Genomic DNA, 15,415 nt, shown 5'->3' on the forward strand with positions numbered 1-15,415 from the left:
CGCACCTCTCTGATTCAGAGGGGTTGGGTTAAATGCGGAAGACACATTTCTGTTGAATGCATTCAGTTGTAAAACTGACTAGGTATCCCCCTTTCCCTTTCCCTCTCTGAATCTTAGGCCCTACTACTTGACGTTTGACAAGTAAAGCATCCAGATAAGAACATCATCACACATCAGATTGAAATGCTGTCCACTGACAGGGGACAGAACACAGCATACAGGAGAGATATAGTGTTGTATCCTATCCTGTTTCCTCTCACCACTTGATGTCGTCCGTGTGGCCGGTGTAGTGCCTCTGGAGCTGCTCGTCCACGTTGTAGAGAACCACCACAGAAGCAATGAAGTACACCGTCTCTCCCGTGGGTAACAGGTACAGGTTAGAGCGACAGTCACGCCCCCTGTACCCATAACTGGACATTTAGGTCAAGAGCCACACAACTTCAACGGAACATCAAATGTAGCCTACATATAAACCAATCTAGAATGTCTGAATTCAACGAGGCACGTTAATAAAAGCTCTTGGGCTCCTTAGGGCCACCGTAGTCTATATTTGCAACCTAATCAACCAGCATGCACCCAACCTTCCAGGGTTCCAAATGGATAATTCAGTAAGATACAGAATGTCAGTTCTAGCCACCTTTCCTTTGTTGGAAAATTCACAGTCGCCTTCAGGCAAAACACTAGACTGAACACAGAACATTCATTGTTTTATCCTGATGCTGGTGTTTCCAGAAATAGGCTTTTTTTTAAATATCCAGTATAATCTCCTCCTTCTCTCTCTCTCTCTCTCTCTCTCTCTCTCTCTCTCTCTCTCTCTCTCTCTCTCTCTCTCTCTCTCTCTCTCTCTCTCTCGCTCTCGCTCTCGCTCTCTCTCTCTCGCTCTCTCTCTCTGCTGAAATGGGGGTTGATACCTTCAGGGACAGAGTGGAGGAGAAAGGAGGGAGCTGACTACATTTTCAGCTCAGCCTGCTGACTTCTGAGTTTATGCAATTGCTGAATGCAAGAAAGCAGGGTTTGTATTTCAGTATGCAGTAGAGATGAATAGGAAATAAATATATTTTGGAGCATCCAGAAGATGTGACTTTTCATTCACAGCTGTGCAATCTGAATGTTACTTAGCAATCCATGGGGGATACATCTTACAATGCATCTCTGGCCCGAAAGCTTAGATTTTAAAGCCTACTGTTATGAACATACACTACCGTTCAAAAGTTTGGGGTCATATAGAAATGTGTTTTTGAAAGAAAAGCATTTTTTTTGTTCATTAAAATAACATCAAATTGATCAGAAATACAGTGTAGACATTGTTAATGTTGTAAATGACTATTGTAGCTGGAAACGGCAGATTGTTTTGATGGAATATCTACATAGGCGTACAGAGGCCCATTATCAGCAACCATCACTACTGTGTTCCAATGGCACGTTGTGTTAGCTAATCCAAGTTTATCATTTTAAAAGGATAATTGATCATTAGAAAACCCTTTTGCAATTATGTTAGCACAGCTGAAAACTGTTGTTCTGATTAAGGAAGCAATAAAAATGGCCTTCTTTAGACTAGTTGAGTATCTGGAGCATCAGCATTTGTGGGTTCAATTACAGGCTCAAAATGGCCAGAAACAAATAACATTCTTCTGAACCTCTTCAGTCTAGTCTTGTTCTGAGAAATGAAGACTATTCCATGTGAGAAATTGCCAAGAAACTGAAGATCTCATACAACGCTGTGTACTATTCCCTTCACAGAACAGTGCAAACTGGCACAGTGAAGAGGCGACTCCAGGATGCTGGCCTTCTAGGCAGAGTTACAAAGAAAAAGCCATTTCTCAGACTGGGCAATTAGACACTAATGTACTTGTCCTCTTGCTCAGTTGTGCACTGGGGCCTCCCACTCCTCTTTCAAATCTGGTTAGAGCCAGTTTGCGCTGTTCTGTGAAGGGAGTAATACATTTACAACATTAACCATGTCTAACAATGTCTATTTCTGATCAACGTGTTCGTTGAGAGTTGTAACGCCACTTCATCAGTTTCTTATCTTTTGAAATATACATTTTCTATTAGCCTTCCATATTTGAAAATGACCCCACTGCACTGAAAAAGGATACACCCAGTCCAGCTTGAGCTTCTTGTTTGGCAGGTCCGATTTGGCTTCCAGGCAGTAGGTCTCAACAAGGTCTTTAGCCATGTACATGGTGATGGGCCGTCCCTTCAAATACATTTTCACATATCCTTCCTCTAAAAGAAGCAACAGACATTTTCACGGGACAATTTGTCATGACTCATTGGTAACGAGGAGGAGTGTTTGTGATGGTGAGAACAGTGTATGAGAGGAGCGATAATGAAGAGAGGTGTAGAGACTCTTGAGAATGAAAGAGGGGTGTAGAGACTCTTGAGAATGAAAGAGGGGTGTAGAGACTCTTGAGAATGAAAGAGGGGTGTAGAGACTCTTGAGAATGAAAGAGGGGCGTAGACTCTTGAGAATAAAGCTGGGGTGTAGAGACTCTTGAGAATAAAGCTGGGGTGTAGAGACTCTTGAGAATAAAGCTGGGGTGTAGAGACTCTTGAGAATGAAAGAGGGGTGTAGAGACTCTTGAGAATGAAAGAGGGGCGTAGAGACTCTTGAGAATAAAGCTGGGGTGTAGAGACTTGAGAATGAAAGAGGGGTGTAGAGACTCTTGAGAATAAAGGGGGGTGTAGAGACTCTTGAGAATGAAAGAGGGGTGTAGAGCAGTGGGGGCTGTTGAAGGGAGGACGGCTCATAATATTGTCTGGAAAGGAGTGAATGGAATGGCATCAAACCCACGGAACCCACGGAACCCATGTATTTGATGTGTTTGATGTATTTGATAAAATTCCACTCACTCCACTCCATCCACTACTATGAGCCTGTCCTCCCCAATTCAGGTGCCACCAACTTCCCGTGGTGTAGAGATGATGAGAATGAAAGAGGGGTGTAGAGATGATCAATAGTTTAGAGGGGTGTAGAGACAATCAATATTCTAGAGGGGTGTAGAGATGATCAATAGTTTAGAGTGGTGTAGAGACGATCAATAGTCTAGAGGGGTGTAGAGATGATCAATAGTCAATAGATCAATAGTTTAGAGGGGTGTAGAGACAATCAATAGTTTAGAGGGGTGTAGAGACAATCAATATTCTAGAGGGGTGTAGAGACGATCAATAGTCTAGAGGGGTGTAGAGACAATCAATAGTTTAGAGGGGTGTAGAGACAATCAATATTCTAGAGGGGTGTAGAGACAATCAATATTCTAGAGGGGTGTAGAGACAATCAATATTCTAGAGGGGTGTAGAGACAATCAATATTCTAGAGGGGTGTAGAGATGATCAATAGTTTAGAGGGGTGGAGAGATGATCAATAGTTTAGAGGGGTGTAGAGACAATCAATATTCTAGAGGGGTGTAGAGACAATCAATATTCTAGAGGGGTGTAGAGACGATCAATAGTTTAGAGGGGTGTAGAGACGATTAGAAAGAAAGAGGTGTGTAGAGATGATCAATAGTTTAGAGGGGTGTAGAGACAATCAATACTTTAGAGGGGTGTAGAGATGATCAATAGTTTAGAGGGGTGTAGAGACGATCAGTAGTTTAGAGGGGTGTAGAGACAATCAATAGTTTAGAGGGGTGTAGAGATTATCAATAGTTTAGAGGGGTGTAGAGACAATCAATATTCTAGAGGGGTGTAGAGATGATCAATAGTTTAGAGTGGTGTAGAGATGATCAATAGTTTAGAGGGGTGTAGAGATTATCAATAGTTTAGAGGGGTGTAGAGACAATCAATAGTTTAGAGGGGTGTAGAGATTATCAATAGTTTAGAGGGGTGTAGAGACAATCAATATTCTAGAGGGGTGTAGAGACTATCAATAGTTTAGAGGGGTGTAGAGATGATCAATAGTTTAGAGGGGTGTAGAGACGATTAGAGGGGTGTAGAGACAATCAATAGTTTAGAGGGGGTGTAGAGATGACAATCAATAGTTTAGAGGGGTGTAGAGATTCTAGAGGGGTGTAGAGATGATCAATAGTTTAGAGGGGTGTAGAGACGATCAATAGTTTAGAGGGGTGTAGAGATGATCAATAGTTTAGAGGGGTGTAGAGATGATCAATAGTTTAGAGGGGTGTAGAGACAATCAATAGTTTAGAGGGGTGTAGAGAGTATCAATAGTTTAGAGGGGTGTAGAGATGATCAATAGTTTAGAGGGGTGTAGAGACAATCAATAGTTTAGAGGGGTGTCATGGTTATGAGATGTTGATATACATTTTAAAAATGACAAGTTTTAAAGGAGTGAATGCATTTAGTAAAATAAATTATAGATCAGCAAAACACAGAGATAGATAGGCTTTCATTTTCCTTTTATTCAGATAATAACAACGAATGATGCAAAAATGAACAGAGAAGACAACATGCATATGGTGCCACAGCAAGGGAAGCAAAAACAACCAAGAAGAAACAAAACACAGAAAAAAAACATGAAACATGACGGTCATGGAGAGGAATGCTTTTTCAAGTCCATTTTTTCAATCTAATGCAAAGAGCTGGTATGGACCTAGCTTAGTAACAGATTTGGAAGTATTGGCTAGGTGATTTGACGGGGCTCCTGTAGTTCGGAGTGTCTAAAGGAGTGTGGCTAACTGACTTTTTCAGGGGGATAGTGAACGTCGGGGTCTTCCTGACTCCAGTGGACCTGACAGACTTGTCAGGTTCATTCTTGGAGTCAGGCGCCGTGTGGGGAGCGGAGGAGCGGCCAGACTCGGCTGCCATGCTTGATTTGGGCACCTCAGCGGTTCCAATCCTTTTCGATGGGTGGGACAGGTATATCTGCACGGTTACTAGGTAGGTTAGGTGGAAGAGTTGGAAATGGGGCCAGTTGCTCTTCTGCTATAATGGACGACCACAAAACACGGGACTGGTACTAGACAAGCTACCGTATCTACTGGTTAACAACCGCTGGTGGGCTAAACTACTGGGGCTCTCACTCTTCAAGGTACGCTTGAGACTTTTACTAAAAGAGTGCATTAGTGGCTCAACATATAACTAATGTCTATGATAAACATGAGACAGTAAAGCGCCTCTTTTTTGATCTACTTTAGCTGGCATCAGGGTGAATAACTTTCATCTTTAAATATGTTCACTTGACCTACCATGCTTATCTTATGCATTTTTAAATATATATATTTTTTTGTTGCCACTGACAGCATTGAATTTGTCCATGAGGACCATGAGTTTCACGAGAGTCTGCTTCCAAACATGTCTCTTTCATTTTACTTTAGCCAGACTTGTGGAAATTGGGCATAAGTTGTCCATCAAACACTCCGTACTGAAGGCCATGCAAGAGAAGGCCACTCCAAAAAGACTTCAAAAGACATAAAGGGAAGACATTGTAATGCAAACAGCCCTTTTCAGAATATGTGATACCAACACTCTGAAAAGGGGGCTCTGAGGAGATCAGGGTGCATTGCAGGAAATATTTGGTGGGGTTCCTATGGTGACGAGGACAAAAGAGAGCTGTGTGGCTGTGAGCAAACATATCTACAACGTGGCAATTCCACACTAAGCTTGACAGCTAGTCTAAAAGCATCACTGCAATCAACCAGACACAGTTCAGACTCAGGTTGCCCAAACTCTGCACTATAACTACACAGCGGATTCAAATAATCATCTCATCATCAAGCTTTGATTATTTGAATCAGCTGTGTAGTGCTGGGACCAAAATCCAAAACGTGTACCCAGAGGGGGCCCAAAGACCGAGTTTGGGAAACCCTGTGTTAGGAGTGTGTATATTAGTCCACAGTTGGCTGACATATTGGGGAGGGAAACTATCACACTCACTGTCAACCCAAACCCACCCGTGCCACGGGGCTGCTCTCTGTGCATTGGGCCTATGACTCACAGGCAAAAGGAGTCCGTCAGTAGCCTATACTGTACGTTCTCGCACGAGACAAGAACAATTGCTGTAGTCTAAGTCTAATAGCTCCAGGTATGTGTAACGTAATATCCTGCCGACTACGCCATATTGTGATATGGAGGGGTCTTAGCTACCACACTATTTCTTTGGGTGCAATTCCCATGATGGTGGCATAGTGTGTCCGATAACCCGCCCTCCCCCCACGCCACATACAGCTCCTTTATGTGTAGATTAACTATTTGTCTAAGGCCTTAGGAGAACACAATGTCCAGAGAGCTGCTAACGTAAGGGGGCTTGAGGACCAAAACCTACCTTTGCAGTGTGTCACTCGTCGCATCCCTTGTGTGTTCAGAGAGAAGGGGACAGAAGGACCAGGTGAGGTTTTGCTTCCTGTTCCTGACCTGGACTTCCTGTTCCTGACCTGGACTTCCTGTTCCTGACCTGGACTTCCTGTTCCTGACCTGGACTTCCGGTTCCTGACCTGGACTTCCGGTTCCTGACCTGGACTTCCGGTTCCTGACCTGGACTTCCTGTTTCTGACCTGGACTTCCGGTTCCTGACCTGGACTTCCTGTTCCTGACCTGGACTTCCTGTTCCTGACCTGGACTTCCTGTTCCTGACCTGGACTTCCGGTTCCTGACCTGGACTTCCGGTTCCTGACCTGGACTTCCGGTTCCTGACCTGGACTTCCTGTTCCTGACCTGGACTTCCTGTTCCTGACCTGGACTTCCTGTTTCTGACCTGGATATGCTCATCATTGGGACTTGTTCCACTTCCTACGTTTTATACAAGCGCCTTGCCTCAGCCTTGACAACACTTATTCTGTTGTGCTTTGAGCTATTTTCTGTTTGAATCTAGGCAAATCATCCATCTATTCATCTTTCCATCTGATCTACCAGTCTGAACAGGAGCATCTGACAACTTCACATAGGCCACAGGCTAAGCATGTAGTGTTTCTGTTACTTGTTTGGTCATTATGGATTTGTGGAAGATTAGATGTACTATAGAGAGATTCTAATCAACAGAAAATTGGGACTATTCAGATTATACGAGAGGCACAATGTCCATTGGGACTATTCAGGCATCATCTCGATAGCTGTTATGTGTAATCAGTTATTTGCATTGATTCGTTGAGTTCTCCTTAAGGTTGAAGGTTTATGACACTACCCTAGGACTGTGCTGGTCTGATCAGGCTATTATAGACAATAATTGATTCAAATCATCAACAAGGATATGTTAATGTTGGTGCCAGTGTATTTTCTCTGCTGATCAGCCCACTGTCTTGCTGGAATCAAACCTCAGCCAGAGTAAGGTTCAGCAAGAATCAAACCTCAGCCAGAGTAAGGTTCAGCAAGAATCACACCTCAGCCAGAGTAAGGTTCAGCAAGAATCACACCTCAGCCAGAGTAAGGTTCAGCAAGAATCAAACCTCAGCCAGAGTAAGGTTCAGCAAGAAACACCTCAGCCAGAGTAAGGTTCAGCAAGAATCAAACCTCAGCCAGAGTAAGGTTCAGCAAGAATCAAACCTCAGCCAGAGTAAGGTTCAGCAAGAATCAAACCTCAGCCAGAGTAAGGTTCAGCAAGAATCAAACCTCAGCCAGAGTAAGGTTCAGCAAGAATCAAACCTCAGCCAGAGTAAGGTTCAGCAAGAATCAAACCTCAGCCAGAGTAAGGTTCAGCAAGAATCACGCCTCAGCAAGAATCAAACCTCAGCCAGAGTAAGGTTCAGCAAGAATCAAACCTCAGCCAGAGTAAGGTTCAGCAAGAATCAAACCTCAGCCAGAGTAAGGTTCAGCAAGAATCAAACCTCAGCCAGAGTAAGGTTCAGCAAGAATCAAACCTCAGCCAGAGTAAGGTTCAGCAAGAATCAAACCTCAGCCAGAGTAAGGTTCAGCAAGAATCAAACCTCAGCCAGAGTAAGGTTCAGCAAGAATCAAACCTCAGCCAGAGTAAGGTTCAGCAAGAATCAAACCTCAGCCAGAGTAAGGTTCAGCAAGAATCAAACCTCAGCCAGAGTAAGGTTCAGCAAGAATCAAACCTCAGCCAGAGTAAGGTTCAGCAAGAATCAAACCTCAGCCAGAGTAAGGTTCAGCAAGAATCAAACCTCAGCCAGAGTAAGGTTCAGCAAGAATCAAACCTCAGCCAGAGTAAGGTTCAGCAAGAATCAAACCTCAGCCAGAGTAAGGTTCAGCAAGAATCAAACCTCAGCCAGAGTAAGGTTCAGCAAGAATCAAACCTCAGCCAGAGTAAGGTTCAGCAAGAATCAAACCTCAGCCAGAGTAAGGTTCAGCAAGAATCAAACCTCAGCCAGAGTAAGGTTCAGCAAGAATCAAACCTCAGCCAGAGTAAGGTTCAGCAAGAATCAAACCTCAGCCAGAGTAAGGTTCAGCAAGAATCAAACCTCAGCCAGAGAAAGGTTCAGCAAGAATCACACCTCAGCAAGAATCAAACCTCAGCCAGAGTAAGGTTTCAAACCTTTAGGTTCAGCAAGAATCAAACCTCAGCCAGAGTAAGTTAAGAATCAAAATAAAGGTTCAAGAATCAAACCTCAGCCAGAGAAAGGTTCAGCAAGAATCACACCTCAGCAAGAATCAACCCCCAGCAACAGGTTTTTTTTTACCTTTATTTAACTAGGCTAAGTCAGTTAAGAACAAATTCTTATTTTCAATGATTGCCTCAGAACTACCTGTTCAGAATGACAGATTTGTACTTTGTCAGCTCGGGGGTTTGAACTTGTAACCTTCTGGTTATTAGTCCAATGCTCTAACCACTAGGCTACCCTTTCGCCCTAGGTTCAGAGGGGTGATGATCAATCAGGGAGAATTACACCAGATAAATCAGCCTAATGGGATACAGCAATCTAATTTACACAGTGATCAATACCACTCTGGAGATCTCATAGTGTTTACTGTTACTACTACTGTATACAAACTCCTACAGTAAAACGTGTAGTACAGGTATATAAGGAAACAGGAAAAAGGAAGTCAGATAACAATGGAGGTTGAAATGCTTAATAGGAATTAATGTGAGGATAGAAGTGGTTATGGAAGGTTGGATGATTAATGGTTTGGAGGATGAATGTTTTCAACACGTTACAAAGACAATATCACCACTGCACATCACAGAACAGCCTTGAGTGGTAGTCTGTGAGCTGAGAATTAACCAAGTGAGCAAAAGTGGTCGAAATGACGTCATTACAACGTCATTACAACCAAACACGTGTCACTATGACGTCATTGCGAACAGTTTGGCCTGATGGGGAGGAGGCGCTAACTTTAACCTGCAAAGAACTAGTAACATTTGTTTTGCACGTCTGTAATTAAACAATGCTGACAAATTGAATTAACCCTCTAACTCACAGGGAGCCAATGAGTGCATGGCATCGCTGATTAGAGTACCATTGACTCTTACCTGTATTGAAAACGGGCTCCTTCAGTTTGCTGCAAGGTGGATGAAAAAAAAAGCTGTGTCAACACTTTCCGTCACTGCGACCAGGTATGTTCAATCAAACGCAGATAAAGTTTTTGAATGATAACAAACACTACTCGAACACAGGGTCATGTGCAGACGGGTGAAACATTTTGAAACGGACTGAAACGGGTAGGTTTACAATAAGAACTGCTTGTTTTAGTTTTATGTTTCAAAAACATTTCACTACGGTGTGCCCTACTGAACACTACCCAGGTCTGGCTGTGAAGGACCAGTCATTGATGTTATGCTAGCTGTACCTTTCGCTGGCTCTCTTGCTGCTGGAGTTGCTTCCGGTGGAGCCGGCACGGGTGCGGTTGCTCTTGGAGTCTCCGCTGTCTTTGCGCGTCAGCGTGCTCATCGTTTCGTTGGAGTTGGTTCTCCTCACAGTGCTGGGGAGAGATGGTAAAATGGATGATAAAACTACCCGATGGTGCCTTTTACAGCTGCTTAAAAGATATTGTCCAAGGAATTATGTTTCTAAGGCGCATAAAGGAGTACTTCTTTACTTGTCTGTAAACTATTGAAATTAACACCCAAGATGTCTCTCTCTGGGGAAGTGATGGTAAAATTAATGATAACATGACTAAAAACAGAGAAGGTAAAACAGAGAAGATAAAAAACATGAGCTGGTGTACACACACAAAAATGATTTTGTGTGGTGCTGACTAACGGAGAATAAACTATAATCTATCAAAAATAAAGAGAGTCACACACTCCATATATAAACTCCCAGTAATGTATTTAGTGTTATTTGGTAAATACCCAATAAATTACTGGATGTTGACTTATGGTGTGTGTGACTCTCTTTATTGTGATAGTTTAAAAGAGAGAACAACATGAACTGTCTGGGGAATACTATTAAAATAGTCAGTTATTTAGCTGTTTCCCCGCAAATCCTTCTGGAAAACATCCTCTATCACCTGAAACATCGAAGACTTCAAACTTTATTTTGACCTTTTAGCGACAAGGACAAGCATGGACCATACCAGCAAGCTATAAATACCAGTATCTGTTACGATCCCTCATAGGTCCTTGTTAAGTACAGACCATCATAGAACACCAAAGGAAGGCCCTATGCTAGGAAACCAGATTACTGATCCATGACAGAGGGAGATCTTTCCCTCTCTTTCCGCTGTGGACACATTTGTGAGGGTATTAGAGTCGATGGTTGAAACATGTCAAAGGGCTGCCCATTCAAATGCCTGTACAAAGGAAGGGCTTTATCAGCAGTCCATTGGCTAGAATGGCTTCCAGGCTCAAGTCTAATCCGGCATACAAAACAAAGTCCATTCACTCCTGCCGTTGGGGCTGATGTTATCCCTCTGAAACAGGGTCCGGGGATGTGTGTGTGTGTGTTGTGTGTGGAGTGGAGGGGGTCTTTGTTAGTTGAGGTATGTCAGGCAGCAGGCATACCTCGATCAGGAATGGAGTTAATTAGGCCATGGGGGCTCTATTGAAATATTTTGACAACGTTGGTGGGCATGGGAGCAGCACCTAATGTAGTTGATCTAATCAACACACACACGGTTACTGGTGAGACTGGGTCTGGGGGGGGGGGGGGGTTAGGGCCAGACAGATGGAGAGATTGGGTCTGGGGGGTTAGGGCCAGACAGACTGGTAAGACTGGGTCTGGGGGGGTTAGGGCCAGACAGACTGGTGAGACTGGTTCTGGGGGGTTTAGGGCCAGACAGATGGAGAGACTGGGTCTGGGGGGGTTAGGGCCAGACAGACTGGTGAGACTGGGTCTGGGGGGGGGTTAAGGCCAGACAGACTGGTGAGACTGGGGGTTTGGGCCAGACAGACTGGGTCTGGGGGTTAGGGCCAGACAGACTGGTGAGACTGGGGGGTTAGGGCCAGACAAACTGGGTCTGGGGGGGTTAGGGCCAGACAGACTGGTGAGACTGGGTTAGGACCAGACAGACTGGTGAGACTGGGTCTGGGGGGGGTTAGGGCCAGACAAACTGGGTCTGGGGGGTTAGGGCCAGACAGGGGAGACTTAGGGCCAGACAGACTGGTGAGACTGGGTCTGGGGGGTTAGGGCCAGACAGACTGGGTCTGGGGGGGTTAGGGCCAGACAGACTGGAGAGACTGGGTCTGGGGGGGTTAGGGCCAGACAGACTGGTGAGACTGGGTCTGGGGGGGGTTAGGGCCAGACAAACTGGGTCTGGGGGGTTAGGGCCAGACAGACTGGTGAGACTGGGTTAGGGCCAGACAGACTGGTGAGACTGGGTCTGGGGGGGTTAGGGCCAGACAGACTGGAGAGACTGGGTTAGGGCCAGACAGACTGGTGAGACTGGGTCTGAGGGGGTTAGGGCCAGACAGACTGGTGAGACTGGGTTAGGGCTAGATGCGCGTGTGCACACACACACACACTCACACACACACACACACTCACAAACACACACACTCACAAAACACACACACACACACACGGAGGGAAGGAGAGAGATTCATTCATTTGTTTATTAACTAATTCATTCCATTTAAAGTTAATTTAACCAGGATAGTCCAATCAGAAACTGTAGCCACTGCTTTCCAGGGGGAAAGATGTTTTATAATGAATGGTGTTATTCATTGTTCATGGAAATTATCTGTTAATTAAATGTCTCATTCATCTATGGGGGATGGGTAGCATTGAGGTAACATAATGAGCATTTAGGATGATGATAACGTAACAGTCTGGACACTCTCTAACCTGCTTGGAGGGGTTAGGGCCAGACAGACTGGAGAGACTGGGTCTGGGGGGTTAGGGCCAGACGGACTGGAGAGACTGGGTCTGGGGGGTTAGGGCCAGACAGACTGGAGAGATTGGGTCTGGGGGTTAGGGCCAGACACTGGGTCTGGGGGACAGACAGATGGAGAGACTGGGTCTGGGGGGTTAGGGCCAGACAGATGGAGAGATTGGGTCTGGGGGGTTAGGGCCAGACAGATGGAGAGACTGGGTCTGGGGGGTTAGGGCCAGACAGATGGAGAGACTGGGTCTGGGGGGTTAGGGCCAGACGGACTGGAGAGACTGGGTCTGGGGGGTTAGGGCCAGACAGACTGGAGAGACTGGGTCTGGGGGGTTAGGGCCAGACAGATGGAGAGTCTGGGTCTGGGGGGTTAGGGCCAGACAGATGGAGAGACTGGGTCTGGGGGGTTAGGGCCAGACAGATGGAGAGACTGGGTCTGGGGGGTTAGGGCCAGACAGATGGAGAGACTGGGTCTGGGGGGTTAGGGCCAGACAAAACATTAGGAACACCTCCTCTTTCCATGACATAGACTGACCAGGTGAATCCAGGTGAAGCTTATCCCTTATTGATGTTACCTGTAAAATCCACTTCAATCAGTTTAGATGAAGAGATGAAGACAGGTTAAAGAAGGAGTGTTAAGCCTTGAGAATATTGAGATATGGATTGTGTACGTGTTGCCATTCAGAGGGTGAATGGGAAAGACAAAATATTTAAATGCTTTTGAACGGAGTCTGGTAGTAAGTGCCAAGTGTACTGGTTTGTGTCACTAACAGCAACGCTGCTGGGTTTGTCACTAACAGCAACGCTGCTGGGTTTGTCACTAACAGCAACGCTGCTGGGTTTGTCACACTCAACAATTTCACGTGTGTATCAAAATGGTCCACCACCCAAAAGTCATCCAGCCAACTTGACACATCCAGCCAACTAGACACAACTGTGGGAAGCATTGGAGTCAACATGGGCCAGCATCCCCGTGGAAAACTTTTGACACATTTGTCCATGACCCGACGAATGGAGGCTGTTCTGAGGGCAAAAGGAGGTGCAACTCAATATTAGGAAGGTGCTCTTAAGTGCTTTGCAGACTCAGTGTAGATCATTCTCGATCTATTGATTCAGTCTGGAGAAGGTTCTTTGATACGGCATCCATATTAGGAACTCTTCCACCCTCCCTCTTCTCCTCTTTACATCAAATTACTCTAGAGTCTGTCGTCTCATCCATCCACCTTCCCATTCGTCAGTCCAGGATTATGATCATTTGACTCCAGGAATAACCATCAGTGGAGGAGTGCCTTTTGTTCCCCTGACAGTAGTGATTGATGACCTGTGCTCCCCTTGCCCCAGTCAGCCCCAGTCTGTTAATCAGGGCCTGGTCTCTGAATGCCACGGCGGTGGGTATGGGGATGGCCGTGACAGCACTGTCCCTTTGTTTTTACCATCCACCTAAAATGTCAGAGGCTCTCCCGTCTGAGGAGGGGATATTTATGCCAGGGGGAAAAATGTGATGTGGCACAGACAGGCCAAACAGGAGACAGTAGTAATGCAGTGAAGAGAAAACATTGTGGGTCGGTAGGAGACATAATGTGGGTTTGTAGGAGACATAATGTGGGTTTGTAGGAGACATAATGTGGGTTTGTAGGAGACACAATGTGGGTTTGTAGGATACATAATGTGGGTTTGTAGGAGACATAATGTGGGTTTGTAGGAGACATAATGTGGGTTTGTAGGAGACATAATGTGGGTTTGTAGGAGACACAATGTGGGTTTGTAGGATACATAATGTGGGTATGTAGGAGACATAATGTGGGTTTTTAGGAGACATAATGTGGGTTTGTAGGAGACATAATGTGGGTTTGTAGGAGTCAGTGTGGGTTTGTAGGAGACATAATGTGGGTTTGTAGGAGACTGTGTGGATTTGTAGGAGACATAATGTGGGTTTGTAGGATACATCATGTGGGTTTGTAGGAGACATAATGTGGGTTTGTAGGAGACACAATGTGGGTTTGTAGGAGACATAATGTGGGTTTGTAGGATACATCATGTGGGTTTGTAGGAGACATAATGTGGGTTTGTAGGAGACAGTGTGGGTTTGTAGGAGACATAATGTGGGTTTGTAGGATACATCATGTGGGTTTGTAGGAGACATAATGTGGGTTTGTAGGGGACATAATGTGGGTTTGTAGGAGACATAATGTGGGTTTGTAAGAGACATAATGTGGGTTTGTAGGAGACAGTGTGGGTTTGTAGGAGACATAATGTGGGTTTGTAGGGGACATAATGTGGGTTTGTAGGAGACATAATGTGGGTTTGTAGGAGACATAATGTGGGTTTGTAGGAGACAGTGTGGATTTGTAGGAGACATAATGTGGGTTTGTAGGATACATCATGTTGGTTTGTAGGAGACATAATGTGGGTTTGTAGGAGACACAATGTGGGGTTATATCTGACATAATGTGGGTTTGTAGGAGACATAGTGTGGGTTTGTAGGAGACATAATGTGGGTTTGTAGGAGACATAAAGTGGGTTTGTAGGAGACATAATGTGGGTTTGTAGGGGACATAATGTGGGTTTGTAAGATACATAATGTGGGTTTATAGGAGACATAATGAGGGTTTGTAAGAGACATAATGTGGGTTTGTAGGAGACATAATGTGGGTTTGTAGGAGACAATGTGGGTTTGTAGGAGACAATGTGTCGACTTAGTGGACTAATCAAATAAACACACCACATTTGGGATGATTTCCTACGTTGTATGATATTTTTGTTCTGGTAGAATTGTGTATTTCAATAGTGTCCACGTATTGAGCTTTAGGTTACAACTGACTATGACTACGTTTAGCTATTCATACTGCCAGCTGGCAGCAAACCAGAACAAATTGTGGTTGTCTGCTTGGAACAGAGTCATTACTGTTTTAAAAGGATCAATTAGTCAACACTAAAACACTAGGGTTGGTTTTAATCAAAGCAAGAAAAAGTACTGTTGAACTATATCTCGTAAACTGACCCTATGTCTCATCAACTGACCCTATGTCTCATCAACTGACCCTATGTCTCATAAACTGACCCTATGTCTCATAAACTGACCCTATGTCTCATAAACACTCCTCATGCCTCATGCCTTTTGCACACAATGTATATAGATTTTTTTTCTTTCTACTATGTTATTGACTTGTTTATTGTTTACTCCATGTGTAACTGTTGTTGTTGTTGTCTGTTCACACTGTTATGCTTTTTCTTGGCCAGGTCGCAGTTGTAAATGAGAACTTGTTCTCAACTAGCCTACCTGGTTAAATAAAGGTGAAAT

At 44.6% G+C, this 15,415-nt stretch overlaps 1 protein-coding gene across 6 annotated transcripts in view; it reads right to left on the reverse strand.

Annotated features, from left to right (window-relative positions):
- LOC135508477 (echinoderm microtubule-associated protein-like 1) overlaps window positions 1-15,415 on the reverse strand; it is a 110,129-nt gene that overhangs the window by 14,362 nt on the left and 80,352 nt on the right. For 4 of the 6 annotated variants that reach the window (XM_064928698.1, XM_064928696.1, XM_064928695.1 and 1 more), the window contains 5 exons: window positions 9,640-9,771; window positions 9,323-9,351; window positions 6,224-6,250; window positions 2,100-2,229; window positions 261-410 (listed from right to left, as the gene is read on the reverse strand). In XM_064928698.1, the coding sequence (XP_064784770.1) occupies window positions 261-410; window positions 2,100-2,229; window positions 6,224-6,250; window positions 9,323-9,351; window positions 9,640-9,771 (468 nt within the window). The remainder of the gene's footprint in view (window positions 1-260; window positions 411-2,099; window positions 2,230-6,223; window positions 6,251-9,322; window positions 9,352-9,639; window positions 9,772-15,415) is intronic. The other 2 variants (XM_064928697.1, XM_064928700.1) reach the window with 1 other exon arrangement.

This window comes from Oncorhynchus masou, chromosome 21, assembly GCF_036934945.1.
Source record: "Oncorhynchus masou masou isolate Uvic2021 chromosome 21, UVic_Omas_1.1, whole genome shotgun sequence".
Lineage (NCBI taxonomy): Eukaryota > Metazoa > Chordata > Actinopteri > Salmoniformes > Salmonidae > Oncorhynchus > Oncorhynchus masou.